The sequence below is a fragment of the Lissotriton helveticus genome, chromosome 7 (assembly GCF_964261635.1).
Source record: "Lissotriton helveticus chromosome 7, aLisHel1.1, whole genome shotgun sequence".
NCBI classification, from domain to species: domain Eukaryota; kingdom Metazoa; phylum Chordata; class Amphibia; order Caudata; family Salamandridae; genus Lissotriton; species Lissotriton helveticus.
The window spans coordinates 1,695,271,136-1,695,291,222 of NC_136068.1; the positions used below are offsets into that span (position 1 = coordinate 1,695,271,136).

At 42.3% G+C, this 20,087-nt stretch overlaps 1 protein-coding gene across 1 annotated transcript in view; it reads right to left on the reverse strand.

Annotated features, from left to right (window-relative positions):
- LOC144769642 (uncharacterized) overlaps positions 1-20,087 on the reverse strand; it is a 1,000,462-nt gene that overhangs the window by 751,196 nt on the left and 229,179 nt on the right. Inside the window, exon 22 of the mRNA XM_078653818.1 lies at positions 2,576-2,719. Coding sequence (XP_078509944.1) covers positions 2,576-2,719 — 144 coding nt within the window. The remainder of the gene's footprint in view (positions 1-2,575; positions 2,720-20,087) is intronic.

Sequence of the window (20,087 nt, forward strand, 5' to 3'; positions counted from 1 at the left end):
TCTGGGTTAAAACTGAGAGAGCACAACAGTCCCTCTCGTGTACATAGAGTGTGAAGGCCTTAGTGTAGTCTGGAGGTCCTAATACTGGTGCAGAACATAGAGCTTGACGCGACTGGTGAAAAGCATTCTGACATTCAGTAGTCCATGGGAGGGGCATTAGGGTGTCGTTATTCAACTGGACCAACAAGGGTTTAACAATGTAAGAAAAACTAGGGATCCACTGCCTACAGAAAGAAGTAAGGCCAATAAGTGCACGAACAGCCTTCTGAGTACGGGGCACAGACGTGTCAAAAATAGCTTGAATGCTGACTGGTGTGAGTGCACACCCCTCCTTAAACTGGAGGTGACCTAAATAGGTAACCGGCTGTCTATAATATTGCAATATCTTCCTAGAAACCTTGTGATTGTGAGATGCAAGAAAGGAAAGCAATGACAGTGTTCCTTCTTCACACTGTTCACGGTTATCTGCAGCCAACAATATGTCATTGACATATTGTATGAGAGCCATCGCTTTTGGCACAGGGAAATAATCAAGCTGTCTTTTCAATGCTTGGCTGTAAATACTAGGACTCTCTATATACCCCTGTAGAGCTCTACAAAATCTGAAGGATCGAATAGTCAAAGTGAAGCCAAACAAACAACAGCTGCCAGGATAAATAGGTATTGAGAAGAAAGTGTTGTTCAAGTCGATCACACTGAATGTAGTAGCGGTAAGAGGAACCATATTAAGAAGTGTTGTGATGTCAGAGATCACAGGGGCACTACAATCTTGTTAACCTCTCGCAAATCAATGATAAACCTACATATTTTAGTGTCAGTGTCTTTTTTTTCAAAATACGAAGAATAGGACTATTACAAATATTGTAAGGGACTTCTTCCATAACTCCCACTGCAATTAAATCTTGAACAATATGTATTGGTGCCTCTTCACCTTCTCGAGATATTTTATATTGAGGGAGTCGTGGTAATGGAGCCCCTTCCTTTACTTGAATATGCACTGGTGGGATTACCATTTGCCCCACATCAGTGTCTGATGTAGCCCACAAAGTACTAGCTAGTCAAGCCAGAGCAATATCTTCTTTAAGGAGACAAGATCTTTCAGCGAGAGGGTAATTATCATTTAAAATAACACGCACACCTTCTGGGGAAAATCGTTTTGTGGCACAAAAAGGTTTGAGCATATCGAGATCCACAATATAATCCGGTGTGTTAGGGGAAAGCAAGATTGGGCATGCAGCAGTGAATTTATCAACATAGAATGCAAGCGGTTGTGGCAATGGCCTAAGAGAAGGTGTCCCAGAAAATCCTATTGATGTTATTGTTAAGCCATACAGGGGTGCCCTAGGAACCAATTGTTTAGACAGGGCACTATGAGTAGCTCCTGTGTCAACCAAAAACCGATCAGTAGAACCCAAAACGTTTGCATTAACATAGGGACCCTTCTGATCAACTGGGATTTCAACTGATTCCTTACCCCATCCTAGGCATTCCTATGCATAGTTAGAATCGTTCAAATCATCAGTCGAATAATCGGACATTTGATATTGATTACGCCAGTCAAAAGTATTAGAAGAATTTTGAGTAGGCTCTACTGCCTCAAACCTTGCACGATTATCCATACCTTCCCTATTTCCTGAATTCCCTGGGTGGCTTCTCGTTTGTCCTCTACCACGCTGATACTGCTGACCTCGCAAAAGTGGGCAGTCAGAGCGCCAATGTCCTTACAATAAGCACACTGATCAGAAGAAAAAGTAGCTCGAGGAGAATGCATCAGGATGAAACATTGCACGTCCGCCTCTTCCACCACCTCTATAATATAGATCATAAACCTGAGCTAACATAACTTTTGTTTTTAAATCCTTAGTCTTTATATCCTCCTTGCCTTTTTCTTCCAATTCCCGATGTTCATAATACTGGGCCATAGTCAAAAGGGAAACTGGGGAACTCTCGCTGACCCTTAGGCGACTAGCTATTCCTGGCAACATGTTCGTAACAAACGAACAGATGCTAGCCTGTGCCATTTGTCAAAGACTGCCCACTAAATGCATGGAATGTCTCCTCAAACTGTGTAAAGAAATCAGAAACTGACTCATCTGCCTTTTGCTTATAGGATGCTAACATAGTCCAGTCTATCTTTTCAGGCGGAATAATGGTTTTCAACTTAATTATGATTGCCTTTGGAAGGTCTAATATCTCTTGTTGTGGTTTCTGCGCGGGTACCCTTTCTGCATCTTTTCTCTCTATTTCTGTCCAAATATCTCCAAAAGTTGTCCGATCATCTACTTTCCGAATCAATCTCCACATATCAGGGGTAAAAAAAGCCCAAAAAACATGTCATAGTGCAAGAACTAATAGCCCCTTCAACTTCTTCATAAAAAGCAGCCGGATTTTTCCACGGGTCAGGCAGAGCAGCTTTAAGTGCCATGACAGCCAATCTACTCCAAGGCCTATAAAGCCAATTGTAAACAAAATATACCTTCGTATCTGCTGAATCTTTATTATCACTTGTTCCCGCACCCCTAGGAGGGACATATAAAGACGCAGCTTCACGCATTGGTTTCCTATGAACACCTACAGTATCCTTATCTGTCCCTTGAACTTCCTCCTGTGGCATGGAGGTCTGAGCTGTTTGTTCAGCTGCAGCAGCTGCCTTTTTCTCCTCTTTCAAACGGAACGCATCAGTTCTTACTTTAACCACACGTCTAATTAAATCGGCCACCTGGGAAGTAAGAAAAAGACCTTCATTCATTGTTTATGAACATGTTTTTATCAGCAGCCGGCTCCAAGTCGGTGGAATGTTTCCTAAAATTTACAATTAGTTCTCCAGTAAACGATTCTGTAAAATATAACTGCTCTGACTCTGGCCATTGCTGAACATTTGCTATAATGTCTGGAGCAGAGGTATCACCACAAGCTGCTTTAGGAACAGCAGATCTGAGAGAGGCTGCACAGTCAGCGGTCAAAATTTAACAAGTGTGTCGTTTAGGGTCTAACTCTGTCCCTGTCTGATCTGGGGAAGATTTATCATCATCAGAATCAACCTCAGGGGGAGAGGGAAAAGTATATGGTGGCGGAGATCGATCTAACAAAATCGAATTATCCTGTGGTTTATTATGTAGAGGATAGAGAGGACGCCAGACAGGGTATTGGCCATTTACCTGTAGACGGCGCTCCCTATCCGCTTTTTCTTTTATTTCTTCATTTTTCATTTCCTGCGCTTTCAAATAGATGTTTTTGCGCTGTTCATTGTCTGCTCTTTCCTCACTCTCTCATGCGCTTCTTTCACCCACATTCGTACACAATCAAACATATTTGGTCTACTTTTGCGCTTAAACACACACTCTTCCACATACTGAATTTTTCAAATATCGAATGGCCCATGTATTGGCCATCGTAAATCAGGATCCTTTCTGGTATATTTATTCCATAGTGCAGTATACATTATGGAAGAAATACAATTTTTAATGTACATATCCCTATTTGGTGTCCCCTCGGGGGAGCCAGCTGATTTAGTTCTAAATCCATATTGGTACCTCCAACAAAGCAACACATCCTACGAAGCGTGCTTGAAACAGGCAAGTCAAAAATATTAAAGTATATATAATATTATAACAAAGTGGTACTTAACACGAATATTGTACCGTTCAAGAATTAAAAATTAGAGAAAAATCTCCACATTGCCTGCCTATATAAATTGCAATTTATATATACCCAAACCAAACCAGACTCTTGGCCAAGCAAATCCAAACAAAAAGTGTTGCATTGAGCGACCTTGCCAAGCAAAAGACTCCAGCCTCCAACTGCCAAGCTCTGAATCGACCAAATGGTCACTGTAAGGCAAACACCAAAAGGGATCTCAGTCGGAGAACGGCACCACCTGGAGGGTCGAATCGGGAAAATCAGAAAAGCACTTCGGCCTGCAAAGACAAGGGCCTCCTCATGCAGTGTATATCCTTAGCAAGATTCCAAACCTCCGTCAAGACCAATACCGTAGGGCATCCAAGTAGCCGATGAGCCCCACTTAACGAGCTTCAAGTTGTGGGGGTGAGCCTTTTCAGGAGCTCACCTGGTGCAGGGGTTCGCCCTTTTGCGCACTGGTCCTTTAGACTGACAAAGTAGAGATTGGCACGAAAGCTGTAATAGCACGAAAGTAGTTTATTAGGACTCATGAGTGGAACTACATCGATACAGAACCCTCAGGCAATGTATGAGACAGCACATGGAGTACAGAAACCATGGGCTTTATATACTGTAGTAAGTGCAGTGTAAGCATGGAGGTTCAAAAAGAGGCAGTACAAGTGGGCACACAAATAGACTTTTACATACAAGGGTATATGAGAATCGCTTAGTCAACAGAAAGGGAGAAGTTACAATGTTGCTGACATCAGTTAAAATAGCCTGACAGTTAAATACATGACAGGTGCATCCTAACAGCTAAGTCCTCTCTGAGCATGCAAAGTGCTTAGGCTCAGTGCCGCAGGAGGTAACTATAGATGATGACTCAGGCGTAATAGAGAAGCATACAACAGCGGTGACGGGGAAGCACATGGCGAACACATGGCTTAACCAAAATGGATGCTATAAACAAAATGGTTTCAGCTCATGCTGACAGTAATCTCTGCCAAGTTTCCACACCCTGATCTATAAAAGAAGACCTATCGATAAAGAGTAACATGCTTCCTGGAAGGGGGTCTTCTCTCACTTTACTTTCTTCATCTGGTGTGTAATTAAAACAATCATGCACTTGTTCATCATCAGTAACTGGATGTGCAAAGAGTGTTGCTGGATTAACTGTATGACAGCGAACTACTTGTAAATATTGTACTGAAAGTATTACTTCATATCCAGATAGTCATTGAGTCGTGAGGATGCTCTTGCTTTTTTTTTTAAAATGGCAAATACTACGTGCTCTACATATAATGTTAATGGTGATCCACAAAGGTGGTTCTTTTCTGGACTGCAAATGCTGCTGCAGCCAGTGCATCCTCACATGGATAGTGACCTTTCATGGCAGGATTCAGCAGCCCACACTCATAGGCAATTGGTTTGTGTCCCTTAGATGTCTTTTGAGTCAGTACAGCAGTCATTTGCTTTCCATTACGACAGAAGAGGATGAATAGTTTGTTATAGGACTGTGTTCCTAATACTGAAACATTTGTAATTGCTTTTAGCTGCAGCAATACCCTCTCTCTGTCTCTCTCTCTCTCTCTCTCTCTCTCTGTCTCTCATCAGCCCAGTGTTTTTCATTTCGATTAGTATGGGACTCTTTTAAAGTAACACAAAGTGGTGCAGTCAGGATGGCATAGTCATAAACCCACTGTCTCACGTAATTACAGAGTTCTAGAGGTTGTTGCATTTGCTTAGTGGTGGTGGGCTTAGGCATGTTCCTGATACTCTTTATTCTGTCAGGTGTCACCCTCCTTCAATCTCTGGATATTATCTGTCCCAAATAGGGAACTTCTTTCTCCACATATTTTAATTTGTCTTTGTCCACTTTGTATTCTTTTTCTGCTACTGTGCAAAGGAAAACTGTGGTGTCCTCTCTACATATTTCTTCAGTAGGAATGCATTGAATTTTATGTTTGCTAAGTAGTTTTTTATGGTCCTGTTAAAGATACTTGGGGACTCACAATACCTCTCTGGGAGCCTTTTTTTGACAAAAATTGAGTCTAGCGTTATGTTAATCCAGTCAGATATTAGTTATCTGGATAAAATGGATTGCAAAAAACCTCATTTTTCAAGTCAATCACTGAAAATTAAGTGGCATCTTTGGGTATGTTTGTCAGTATGATTTTTCAATCCGGTACCACCGGAAAATCTGGTAATATGATACTGTTCACGGGGCAGAAATCCTGAATCATCCTCCAAGCCCCACTTAGCTTTATTGGGAGGGTAAATAGAGGTATTTCAAGGTGTGGTTCTGACATATATAACCCCCTGCTCAAGTAACGCTTGTACGGTGGGAAAGATGCCAACTTCTGATTCTTTGGATAAGGGATACTGTCACAACATGGGCTATATTGCACCAGGTTTCGGTGTTATCTTCACAGGTTCAGCTCCTTTGATCAGTCCCACATCATATGGCCCAATTGTCCACAGGCTTTCTGGTACCATTGTCAAATGTTTGGCTCTTGTACTGTCTTGTGCGTGTTTGTCAATTTTCTGTACTGCAATCGCACTCTAATGGGAATGTTGGTTTAAAATACCAATGTCTCATTGATGGGCTGTCATGAAATATCTCTTCATCAGATATTTCTCTCAATCTGACCCCTGGATCTGTAAATATCAATAATTCCCATGTCCTCTGTCTCCTGTCAAATGCTATTAGTAGTGCATTAATTCAAGGGCATTTTCTCAAACACCAGGTCAGGTTCCTCTCTAGGATCAATAGGCCTCTCAGGTCTGAACAATAGGTCTTTAGGTATCTGCCCTGTCTTTCCTAATAGTGCTTGTGTATGTGCAATCAAAGCATATATTCCACGCAAAAAGGCCTCTGTCTACTGGAATCGATCTGACTTGTCCCAAATCCTCATGAGCCAGGAGTGACAACATCCTACCAGGCTCCGGCCTGCGCGTCATCCCTGGTGGGCTAGTGGGGAGCCTCTTTGGTCTGCTGCTGGTCTGCCGTCTGTCCTTGTGCTCTCTGCCTCTTTTTTCCCTCTGCCTTCCTTTTTACTTTTTCTCGTTTTCCCCTTTTTTGCTTACTTTTTTCATTTTTTCTTCACTCTCTCACTCTCTTCTTTTGCGCCGTACCCCTGCCCTGCTCAAACCCCGCGGCCCACCCATTCCAGTTGTGCGTTTCCTGCCTCCCAGGCACTACTAATGGTGGCTGCTGCACCAGGTAAGGAGCAATTTCACTGACTTCCTTCCCAGTGCAGCTCTGCCTGGTAGTTGTTACCCTTTGCAGGTCCACTGACCCTTGCTGGTTGGTATTCGAGGCCCACCTCCACCCGCAGGCTACCTCCTGTGCCTTAGTCCTGGCGGGCTAGTTGGGAGCACCTTTGCTCTGCTTTTGGTATGCCCTCTGTTCTTGTATTTTCTGCCTCTTTTTCCCCTCTGCCCTCTTTTTTACTGTTTCTCATTTTCCCCCTTTTTGCCTACTCTTTCTCACTCTCTTCTTTGCATCTTGCCCCTGCCGCTGCTCGACCCACGCGGCCCAGCCTCTTTCAGTGCAGTTTCCAACCTCCCAGTTCCGGCCTCCCAGCCACTGCTCCAGGTTAAGGAGCAATTTCACTGACCTTGTAAGTGAACCGCTTCCCTCCCTGCGCAGCTCCGCCTGGTAGCTGCTCCCCTTGAAGGTCCAGTGACCCTGTGATGTATTCCTATTTCTGAATCGATCCCCCTATTCCTGACCCTATTCTGGTTAAACAAACCAACAAGTTAACTAGCAGTCAGCCCATGAGGCAGAAAACCCCCATGATGCAGATACCGTTATCTGACGCAGTCACACTACGGCACAGGAACGTGTTATCTGATTAGGTCATAACGCTTGCGATCTAATTAGACAAGCGATATTCCTCCAGCCCCTGATAAGGCATACGGAGTTCTCATAACAAATCAAACCTATGACAACCTGGGCAAAACCCTGCGGCCATTGTTTTGATTTCACCGAGAACTTCAGCAAAAGAATGTGCTAACGAGCAAGTCGTATGACATCCTTATTGACGTATCTATGTCCATCCTTACGTCAATCTCGGCACCTTAAAGGTATAAATATTACCGATATTGCCCTATGCAAACACACGCGGTGGTGACGAGACGGAGCAGCCATACTTGCCGAAGCCCAGAGCAGAGCAGACCCCGCTGGCGCAGCCCCGCCTTCCTGACGCGCTGAGAACGAGACGCGCTGCTTTCTCCTGCCGAGAAATCCAGCACCGGCGCTTCCGGGTAGCCCTCGCAGGCAGCCTGGAATATCGAGACCAGAGAGAGAGATACCATCCCTCATTTATCCTTAATTCCAGGTACAGAACTGAATAACCCCTCGCAGAGAATTCTTTAGTTATTCACTTGGCAAAAACAAACTTAACTTAAACTGTAACTTTCTATTCCCGCCCACGTATTAGGCTTAGGTCAGGTACACGGGGTAGGCGTATTTAGAAACACCAGTTGAGTACGTTTAGTCAAATGTATATGTCTATATAATATATTTTATTCATTTTAAAACATCTTATGGCTTAGAAACCATATCAATGTTTTTACAGTATTATTTTATACTTCTGCTTTTAATGTATGCACTTTACTTAACTATAAGTATTGCAATAATATCGATCCATTTCTCTTGTATGAGAAAAGAGACTGATCAATAAATAACACCTTTTTATTGAACACGCCCGTCTCTTCCTTTTCTCTACATTCTGATGAGACTAAGAATGCACGTACTGACTGAGTAAAATAAATTGCCTTTTGTTCACACGACTCTCGAGATACACTCTTGGTTAGGGGAGAGCAAAGTTGTGATGTTCTATGGTTGTCAGAAACTAAATCCCTTCTTGTCTAATCAGGGAAGTTAATTCCTTCCTGAACATTCGAGAAAGTTTCTAGTGAACTCTGAGCTAGCTGGCAAACCCAAAACTTTAAGTCTAATATCGTCAGTAGTAGACCTAGTTAACGTCTGGTCTAGGCCTTTACTATTGAAGGTATTATTCCAATGCGCAGAGCCTATTGGGATAATAGGAACTACACTACATGGCGCCTAACGCGTTTGGAAAGGGCGATAAAACTAACGTAAGACATTTAAAGTAACTCAGTCGTGCTTTCTCACTCAGACCCCTTTCTCCCATAATACTCCAAAGACGTCTGGAGTGGGTAAAAGGTTATATCCGCCAGACCTCGCAGGAGGGAACTCCTATGTATGGTTCTTGGTATAGTCAACGTTGAAGGATACACTGTTCCAAAATATTGTGCATCTAATCTTTGTTTCCATAAGAAACCTGATCTGCAAACAAACAAAATAACCATCCTGTCGGTAAAATGGTAGACAGTGATGAAGAAAGAGAGGCAGTTAGATTAGCAACTGAACTCGCAGCAGCTGATGCTACCATGCAGGAAGCAGACCAGGATATAATACTCATCCCGGTCATTAAAAGGAAATCTATAACCATAAAACTTATAGAAAATGGACTGACACCTACAGTCATATTCGTAATTGAGGCACACGAATATCGGCAGACAGAGGTATACTATTCATGGATAAATTTTCCAGCAGCAAATCCTGTAACAAAGTACTTCCACTATTACAAAATAGAGGAACCTCCTGAAACGTACACTCCTTTCGAGGAGGTGGAAGTACCACTCAAATTTCAAGAGCATTTGCTCTTATTTGATGGCGCCCTAAAACATAATAATCACATCACCAGGCTCGGTCCTTTAGGTAGACCAGGAGCAACGTGGCCGGTCCTAGCCGGATACACACCACATCCAGACATCGACGGGATGTCTGCAGCCAACCTGTTAACACAGCTAAAACAATTAATAAAAATACATAGACAATTAGTCCAGTATGTGATGCAGACTTCAACAATTCAGCCAGCGATTAAACTCCCACAGCTGACCCCTCACCAGGGGAACACAAATAAAATTACACCACAGAACATCCAGTCCTGCCTAGGTAAAGTACCGGCTAAACGGGAACAAATACCATTCTGGCTAGCGCAGAAAATCACCCAAATAGAGGCGGTGTTTCCAGACACCACCCCGCTAGAAAAGCACAGGATTCTGACTATCTGTCTTCCAATGGGAATCGCACCACACATTGAGGACTGTGACACTTGGGGTTCAGTCTTTGCTTCCATCTACACAAAAACGCACGGTGTTCCATCCATTTCGGTAATACCAGATGTGCTAAAACAAATTCAAGATGAATACGGTCCAGAACCCGCTTTAACTCTTGGTATGAAATTACTAAAAGACTTCAAGCAGGTCTCGGCTATATTATTAGCCAACATAAAGGGAGAAGCAGCAAACGTGGCGATCCGCCGGAGGTTAAAGGAAACAGATATAGCAGACCAACCAGCTGAAATTGCCAGAATCATAGAAAAATCCTATGAGGAACTAGGTAGAGATAGTTTAGGTGGAATACCAGTAAAACCACAACTAATTGAAAGTCCTGAAAAAACATTTTTTAATAATAATTCAACATCACAGAAAAAGAGCTGGGATGGAAACAAACAATCCAATCCCAAAGAAAAGAAATTCCAGTCCAGAGGAAGGTCTCCTAGGCGAAGAGAGAAATCTCCGAACCAAAGACACAGGTCACCCCAGAGTGACCCCTCTGGGAAAAGATATAACCTTAGAAATAGGGATAATATAAAAAAGCCTGATAGATATCAAGATATTGATACACGTCCCTCTCAATCTTTTCAGACTTCCTCGCAGAAATCGGAAAGAAGAGGACGATCAGAACAAAGAGAAGAGCACGCCAAGTCCAAAGACAAGGAAACTGCTCAGCTAAAAAAGAAATTACAATTTCCAAAGAAGAAGGTAGCCAGCATTAAAATAGTTAACAATGCCGAGAATTCTGAGGACACAACTGAAAAACGGGGAATGGGCTCAGACAATGCTAGACAGCGCAGCAGAAGTGAGCATAGCTCGCAAAGTCCTTATGAATCATCTGGAGACAGTGGACACGAATGAATATCTTCAAGTGGAAACTGCAGACACCAGAGTTAGCAAACCTCACAAAATATACGAAATAACATTACGTATAGAGGGTGATAAGACTAGAAAAATAAGGGGACTATTTTGGGATAATCTCTCCAAGGGCTATGATATCCTTCTAGCTGAAAAAGACTGGCCACCAGAGTTTGTCAGGGATTGCCCTCATGGCGAAGAAGTAATTATGCCTGCCTTCTCAAATCATATCCCAATTCATAAAAAATACACACTTGCTAGAAAGTGGGCAGTGGCTCTAGCTCCTGCTTTATATAAAAATCACGTGGGATGGGATGAGGACTCTCCTCCTCACAAAATCCAGTTAAAATCACAACCTACTGCACAAAGGCAGTACCCAATTAAGCAAGAAGCTAAAAAACAGGTAAAAGAAATACTAGATCAGCTAGAATACCAGGGGGTGATTGAAACTTGCACCTCACAAATGAACAAACCTTTGTTTCCGGTCTCCAAACCAGACAATTCATATCGTCTAGTTTTGGATTACCGACACCTTAACACATGTTGCAAAACTTTTGCAGTGCAAAATTCGCATAGTGCTGCACTAATGAATAACATAGTGCGCAAAAAATACAAAACAACATTAGACATCTCTAATGGATTCTTTTGTCAAAACATAGCACCAGAGAGCAGATATTTGTCTGCGTTCTCAATAAATGGCACTCAAAAACAATTCTGTCGGTTAGCCCAGGGGTACAAGAACAGCCCGGGAGTATTCTCAGCGAGAGTAACAGAATTACTACAAATATATGATGATGAAGCATTATCTTATGTTGACGACATTTACTTAACAGATGATGACTTGGAGACTCACTTGAAGAGAGTGAACACCATAATACTTGGGTTCGCAGCAGAGGGTTACAAATTCAACTTTAAAAAATCCAGAATTGCCCATCTGACAGTCCTGTTCTTAGGATATGAATTATCAAGTGAAGGCAAAAGCCTGGCTGACAATTTCCTAGAGAAATGTGCCGTAATCCAAGCACCTAGAACACTAAAAAACCTACAGTCGATTCTAGGCTTCCTAAATTTCGGAAGAACATACATTGCAAATTACGCAGAAAGGGTCAAACCCCTTTATGATCTGATAAAACCAGATTTTAAAAGATATAATTGGACTCAAATACACACAGAAATTTTGAGATCCTTACAAACAGACATGCTAATTAAAACAAAATTAGAAACACGTGATAACACACGCAATCTTGTGATTCGAGTCATCCCAGGGAGATGCGGATTCACATACCTGACCTCTAATGAGGGAGAAAAGGTACCAATTGCATTCAAATCACACTTGTACACAGAAGCTGAACAGAAATTCAGCGACAAAGAAAACATTGTTCATGCAGTTCAAACCGCAATAGCTAGAGAAAAAGATCAAGCTGACGGTAGACATATCACGGTCAGAACAGCAGAATCAGCCTTTGAGGCACTAACAACACCGTGTAATTTACCAACAACAACATTGAATCCGGAATGGATACAATGGGTGAATTCAATCACAACGGACAAAGTATACTATTACTTTGATCCAGAACTAGAAGAAATGGAAAATTTAGAATATGAAAGAACATTCCCTCTGCCAATCGACATTCTGCCTTTACGACATTACGCCTGTGTAATTTATACAGACGGACATGCTCAACCCCCCGTTTGGGGAGAACAGGCATACAACCGCACATGTGGGATTACAAAAGAAGTGTGGCGCGGAGGTAAACTAAAACCTCTATTAACAAAAACACACTCAGTAGAAACTAATTCAGAACAACAAACTGAAATACTAGCATTGAAAATGGCGCTAGATAATGCGGATCGCGAATTCCCGACACTTATAGTGTCAGATTCATATTACTGCGTCAAATCATATAATAAGGATTTGCAGACATGGATTCAGAACGGTTACAAAGATGACACAAATGCACCAATAAAGCAGAAACTACTCTGGGAACAAATAGCTCTTTTACAAAAAGAGCTACCAAAGACTCACGTGACACACTCACTGAGTCATCAGCGTGATGGCGTTCACGTTGCAGGGAATTCATTGGCTGACACAGCCGCAGCGGCAGCCACTAAATCGGCTCCCGTAGTTTGAAAAAAGCGTACATTAAAATACATTGACGGTGAAACAGTGCTGGCGGTGAAAACGTCATCAAAAGGCGACTGTTCAGCGCTACCGATCAACTATCCACTCAATTATACATACATAATCGATGCAAACTCCGTCCCTTTTGCTCGAATCCCTGGAGTGGGGGATAGAGTGATTCCAAACATGGACAGGAGAATCTTGTTAATCGCAGACGCACATATGGGCGAGGGTCTCAGACACCTCAAACTAAAAGATTCTCTGGAAGAATTACAATCACGGTACTGGTGGCCAGGCATGAGCCTGCGTCACACCATGTTTGTAAAAAACTGCCCAAACTGCAACAGAGATCGCAGTGGGGAGAGAAACAGTTTAATACCTCGTCGTTTTACTCCAGAAAAAATCAAGAGTAAAAATGAAGGCTTGCGATTAACATATACAGGCTAGTTTCCACTTATAATGTAGATCACCAGCACTCGGCTGACGTCTGGACTGTTATACAAAGATTTGCGAGTCTAAATGGCATATACGCTAAGAGCATGCTACGTTTTACCATTGTTTTCACTCTAGCCCTCCAGCCTGATGGGAAACATGGCCAAATGAGCATAGCACAGCGGGAATCTTCTCACTTCCTTCCTGAGGGATACGGGATGGTGTAAAGAAAAAACCAAGGCATAAAGCAATCTATAACGGAAAGGATATTAGGTTCGGGAGCTGGGTGGGTCAAACATCTAATAAAGTGTCCAACGTAGTCTAAATAACTTGCCAAGAAATTCTCTGAAGGGATTCAGTGCGTACGAATTATTATTTGGAACTAGGATGTTGATCTCTGACATTGATAGTCAGACTTCAGTGGTGAAAGAAAAAAGCTTTGATATCAAAGACCGTTTGGCTATTTTGCAGGACTTAAACAAAACAAGAAAAGACCTGAGCAACATAAAGTTTAAACAACAGCCAACAACCACTGAAGAACCACCACCTGTCCCAGCAAGACCTGTCTGGATTCCAAAAGTCGGGGATCTAGTCAGGGAAAAGATCGCGGTAAAGAAGGAATTTGGGCCTTCTTACAGAAAAGCAGTTCCTGTCTTGTCTATCAACGGGACAAGATCAGTTGTACTACCGCCACTTGCTGGTAAAAAGGAGAACCGAGTTGTATCCATCGACCTGGTAAAACCACAATCATGTGGCCGATAACAAACAGTAGGCCAAGTGGACTCCCAATAAGTAGCCGAACACCAAGGTTTGCTACCAGTACAGAGGTCCTAACGAAGAGGCTCATCACATTCGAAACGCCTACAGAAGAACAACAAGGACTATGCAACAATGCAATAGAACTCAGACCTCTGAAAACCCAAATAAAAACTTTTAGCAGAGACACACCAATCTACAATGAAGTACCAAGTGCAAATGCAAGAAACAGTAATCCTGAACCAATTGGAACAATTGACAGAACTGCATCCAGCTACTTCATAAACTTCGATGATTCCTCTGAAGGCTTCAGTGAATCAAAGACACAGACATCATCAAAAACCTTTAAAGATAAAGCTAAAGAACTTTTGAAACAACTGAAAGAAACATATCTGATTTCTCCATGGATCGAATTTTGGGTGGGTTTTGGTGCATTTATCCTCATACTTTGGCTCATCATGGTACTTACTTTGGGACGCTTCATTGAGGGAAAATATGCTAAAATGGACACAGCAAGTCAGAAAATCAACTTGATCCTCAAACCACACACATCGTCACACGTCGAGAAAAGAGAACTTTCTTCAGTCAACTTCACAGCCAATCCTATACCGGGTGGGGTAGCATGGGACAACACAGACTATGAAATTTATGGTCCGGTCGAAATCCTGAAATATCCACACCAAATTAAGATCTCATTGAGTGACTTTGTAAAACCAAGCTCATTTGCTGATGATTGGGACTTCGAAAGCATTAATAATATGATGTCTGACTTAGTAATGTCTGCTAAATTTACCAAACATGATTATTTGCAGGGTTCTACAAATTATGATAGTATGTACTGTTATAACCACTATGGTAACCATTTTTTACATAGATCTGCACAACCTAGAAATGTTTTAAATTATAATCAATGGGAGCATTGTGCAACCCCTCCAAAAGGGAGCTCAAGAACCGTTTACGACAAATATTCATACTTTTCAGGTTTTAACATAAGTAATGCTGAAACATTTTATTTCAAATTGTCAAATAAGACAGGGACAAAGACCATGATAACAAACACAAAATTGATATATTCGGACTCATTCTTTGAAAAAATGAATACTTTTGGTTTTGATTATTGGGACAAAAATGTTGAATTGAAAAGTGTTTGGGGTACAAACGAATGGCAAGTACAGGGTATAGAATCTTTGTTTAGAGCCTGCATGATCCCAGAACAAATGATATTTTTAAATGACACTGTTCAACAAACTACCTGTCTTGGCCTAGCCAAAATTAAAGACTTAAATAAACCGTCTATTCCAAAACCAACAATGTACAGCAATAGCTCTATAGATGAAGAGATAGACGTAAATGATGTATTAAACCAAAACAGAACACATCCAGATTAGAAACATTGGTTGATCTGGCCCACAGATACTAATAACTGTCAAGACAGATTCCTGAACAAAACACAGGGGTTCAAAATGACCAGGCCAGACCCTAGATATCCTCAAAGACATCACCCAGGGATAATAACCACCTACAGTGTGGGCAAATTATACCTTCAATGGCTACAAACTTCCACACTGACAGAAATTAAGCAACACCTAACTTTACTTACTGATGGTGCTGACTTGCGTGATTTCATTATGGGACCGCGCAAACAGCGTCAAAAACGTTTCATAGCAGCCTCTGTATATGCAGCATACAATGAGGCCTGGAAGGTTACTCAAATTGAAACAGCAGAGAGAATACGGGAAATTGACCGTATTAATTTGGAAAAATCACTTTCTGTAGTGAACAATGGGTTAATGACTCTGTCCTCCAGAATTTTTTCTTTGGACAGCATTGTGTCTTCAGCAATCGACATATTATCGCAAGACTTACTGTTATTACAACACGGTCAGTCTCAATTGCGTTCTATTGTACAGCTTGGCTGGACGTTACAAAATCTGCGTTCAGGCTATGTGCCTTGGCGTTTAATCAACACAACGTCACTATTCCAAATCTTTAACCTTACTGATAGACAAATCAGTATGGCACAAAAGGGTGCTGATTATACAATCTTGAGCAATGAAAAACTCGAAAGATTACCAGTGACAATGTCAGAACGACCTGTCAGTGAATGGATAATACATGGGATAATAAATATTCCAATCTCAACCTTCAGGTTTCAATACTGCCAAAAATATATACAGGCTGGCATGTACGAGAAATTGGGAAAGGGGTACATCAAAACAACATGGAACCTGCCCTATTCACATGCATGTGTCAGTAATAAAGGACAGAAAGTGTTTCTTAGTGGCAATGATTGTGCGATGTCACTAAGCGGCACGCTTCTGTGTAACGGAATTCATTTGCATGGAGCCTGTGAAGGGAATTCATACAACCTTTCATGTCACCAGCAAGGCGCACCTGCAACAGAGATAGAACCATTCTTTCAAAGACTCTATAATGGGAGTTACATTCTAATTGTAGATCGCAGATGTTGTAGTCTTATGCCCGGGACACCTTATCTCGTAACTACGACTGCGAAGGTCAAGTGCTGTGGACGCTCATTGTTCCCCAGCTCCTTTCCAGACAGGGAGGCAAGGGCATGGCCCAATTTGAAAATTACTTCTATTCGAATAGATACTTTAAGCAGAATGAAAACAGTGCTTCTTCAGACGCCTACAAGGCTCACGTCATCAAAAGAAACGTATGATCTACAAGTCGCAAGGACGACTGCAGAGATACATTCATTGTTATCAACTAATTCCCCCATACATTTCGCAGAAATCCTGAATGAAATCTTAAATATTTCTGATACCAATGGGGTCTCAAAGGTATTTAAGACAGTATTTTCGATGGCATTAACACCATTCAAAGCCATACTGGGTATTTTTCCAGATTTCGTCCATTTGATTTTTGGCGGACTTCCCCTGATCTTGGGACTAATTGCAGGAATCCTATTCTTAGTCCTTATTTTTCTTTATGGCAACCCATGTCACAGACAAAACTCTTGCGACAAGGGAAGAAACAATCCTAGCCATTGGATACCGGGACCGGATATCAAAAATCCTGGGACTCTCCCGGCTTAGAGACCTGAACATGACTTGGTTTCTATCATTTCGACCAATGTGGCAAAGATGTGTTTTACCTGTATTGAGGTGTCTGCTATGCGGAGAAGAATGCGTGTTAGACACCTGTCTAACGCTACAATCGGATGCGCCAATGGATGCAGAAACATTGTTGAGCCCGATCAAGGTTCACGCTTTGTGCTGCCCTCAAAGGCTACCAATCCTGATGACGGCATTCGTGGAAGCTTCACCACTACGATTAAGGGGTAGTGAAGTTCAAGATGAAAGCAGCATCGAACAGGTACGACCTTCTGTCAGCAATGCGAATCAGAATGTCAATGGAGAAAATCATGCGCACGAATGCATGGTTACACCTTTTTCCGAGTTAGTGGAACTTTCACAGGAAGCTGTTGACAGTTTTTTCGAAAGCCTAAATGATATGATGTTCTCACCAGAGCAGAAATAGAGACTTTTGAGCAAGCTCGCACACGGCGTTCCCTGAATTCAGCCTTCAACTTTAAAAATAAAGTCACATGAACAATTTTTACCTCCAGTTCACGGACAGCAATTTTTCAGCAGCCCCAAAATATTTTTACATATTTTTCGGGACACTATCTTCTGCTTAAAGTAAGAACTATTCTTAGAGAACTAAGGTTTCTAAATTTTAGATAGCTTATAGACATTAGCTGCCCGCTGATATGTTCATAGATATTTTATTGTGTGATGGAATGGTCTCGAACTTTTTTTCTGTATTAAGAGCCATTTCATGTGTAAATTCTCATATACCAAATAGCAATAATGTATACAAATGCGTGATTACTTTGGCATTATTCTACAGCTTGAGTGCATACAATACATATGACTGCAATTCTTCCGTATATTTGAAAAATTTCAAAATGCATTTATGTATTTTGGGGTGGTAAGGTATACACTATACTCTATAGTATGTTTTACTATGCATAGATTAGTAAATATGTCCATAGTTAGCGTGGAGTGGGTGTGATGTATTCCTATAGGTTCTGAATCGATCTCCCTATTCCTGACCCTATTCTGGTTAAACAAACCAACAAGTTAACTAGCAGTCAGCCCATGAGGCAGAAAACCCCCATGATGCAGATACCGTTATCTGACGCAGTCACACTACGGCACAGGAACGTGTTATCTGATTAGGTCATAACGCTTGCGATCTAATTAGACAAGCGATATTCCTCCAGCCCCTGATAAGGCATACGGAGTTCTCATAACAAATCAAACCTATGACAACCTGGGCAAAACCCTGCGGCCATTGTTTTGATTTCACTGAGAACTTCAGCAAAAGAATGTGCTAACGAGCAAGTCGTATGACATCCTTATTGACGTATCTATGTCCATCCTTACGTCAATCTCGGCACCTTAAAGGTATAAATATTACCGATATTGCCCTATGCAAACACACGCGGTGGTGACGAGACGGAGCAGCCATACTTGCCGAAGCCCAGAGCAGAGCAGACCCCGCTGGCGCAGCCCCGCCTTCCTGACGCGCTGAGAACGAGACGCGCTGCTTTCTCCTGCCGAGAAATCCAGCACCGGCGCTTCCGGGTAGCCCTCGCAGTCAGCCTGGAATATCGAGACCAGAGAGAGAGATACCATCCCTCATTCATCCTTAATTCCAGGTACAGAACTGAATAACCCCTCGCAGAGAATTCTTTAGTTATTCACTTGGCAAAAACAAACTTAACTTAAACTGTAACTTTCTATTCCCGCCCACGTATTAGGCTTAGGTCAGGTACACGGGGTAGGCGTATTTAGAAACACCAGTTGAGTACGTTAAGTCAAATGTATATGTGTATATAATATATTTTATTCATTTTAAAACATCTTATGGCTTAGAAACCATATCAATGTTTTTACAGTATTATTTTATACTTCTGCTTTTAATGTATGCACTTTACTTAACTATAAGTATTGCAATAATATCGATCCATTTCTCTTGTATGAGAAAAGAGACTGATCAATAAATAACACCTTTTTATTGAACACGCCCGTCTCTTCCTTTTCTCTACATTCTGATGAGACTAAGAATGCACGTACTGACTGAGTAAAATAAATTGCCTTTTGTTCACACGACTCTCGAGATACACTCTTGGTTAGGGGAGAGCAAAGTTGTCATGTTCTATGGTTGTCAGAAACTAAATCCCTTCTTGTCTAATCAGGGAAGTTAATTCCTTCCTGAACATTCGAGAAAGTTTCTAGTGAACTCTGAGCTAGCTGGCAAACCCCAAACTTTAAGTCTAATATCGTCAGTAGTAGACCTAGTTAACGTCTGGTCTAGGCCTTTACTATTGAAGGTATTATTCCAATGCGCAGAGCCTATTGGGATAATAGGAACTACACTACAACCCATGCTGGTTGGTGTTCGAGGCCATCCTACACCCACAGGCTCCTGCCTGCACCTCATTCCGGGTGGGCTACTGGGGAGCATCTTTGCTCTGCTGCTGGTCTGCCTTCTGTCCTTGTGCTTTCTGCCTCTTTTTCCCCTCTGCCTCTACACTCTTTTTTCTCTTTCTTCACTTTTCACTCTCTTTTTTTGTGCCATCCCCTGTGGCTGCTCCACCTCCACAGCCCTGTCCTCTACCAGCGCCACGTTTCTCACCTCTCCCCCTCAGCGACTACTTAATGGAGGTTGCACACAACTCGCATGCCGCCGGCTCACCAAAGCAAGCTTGTCTGCACCTATCCACGATTAGACCATGCCCACCGCCAAGGACCCTGGTTCTTGGACCTTCCAACAATACGATGCCAGCACCCTCAACGCCCTCAACACCAAGCGCCATGCAACCTTGCCACCTTGTACCGCTGAAGGACACCCATGGACACTTCTCATGCCGAAACTCCAGCTGCACCCTCACCCACCTGCGAACTCCAACTCCTCCCGCTGTCCGGTCGACCCACAGCACAGCCGACCGGCTGAGCTGCATCCTCCTCAACACACCCTCCCTATACAATCACGCCACGGAAATCTAGTACCTCCTCTAATCCATCTCCCCTGACATCGCTTACCTCACGGAAACCTAGATGAACCGCATCTCAGGCCTGAACATTGAAATCCCAGATGGTTACAAGATCACCTG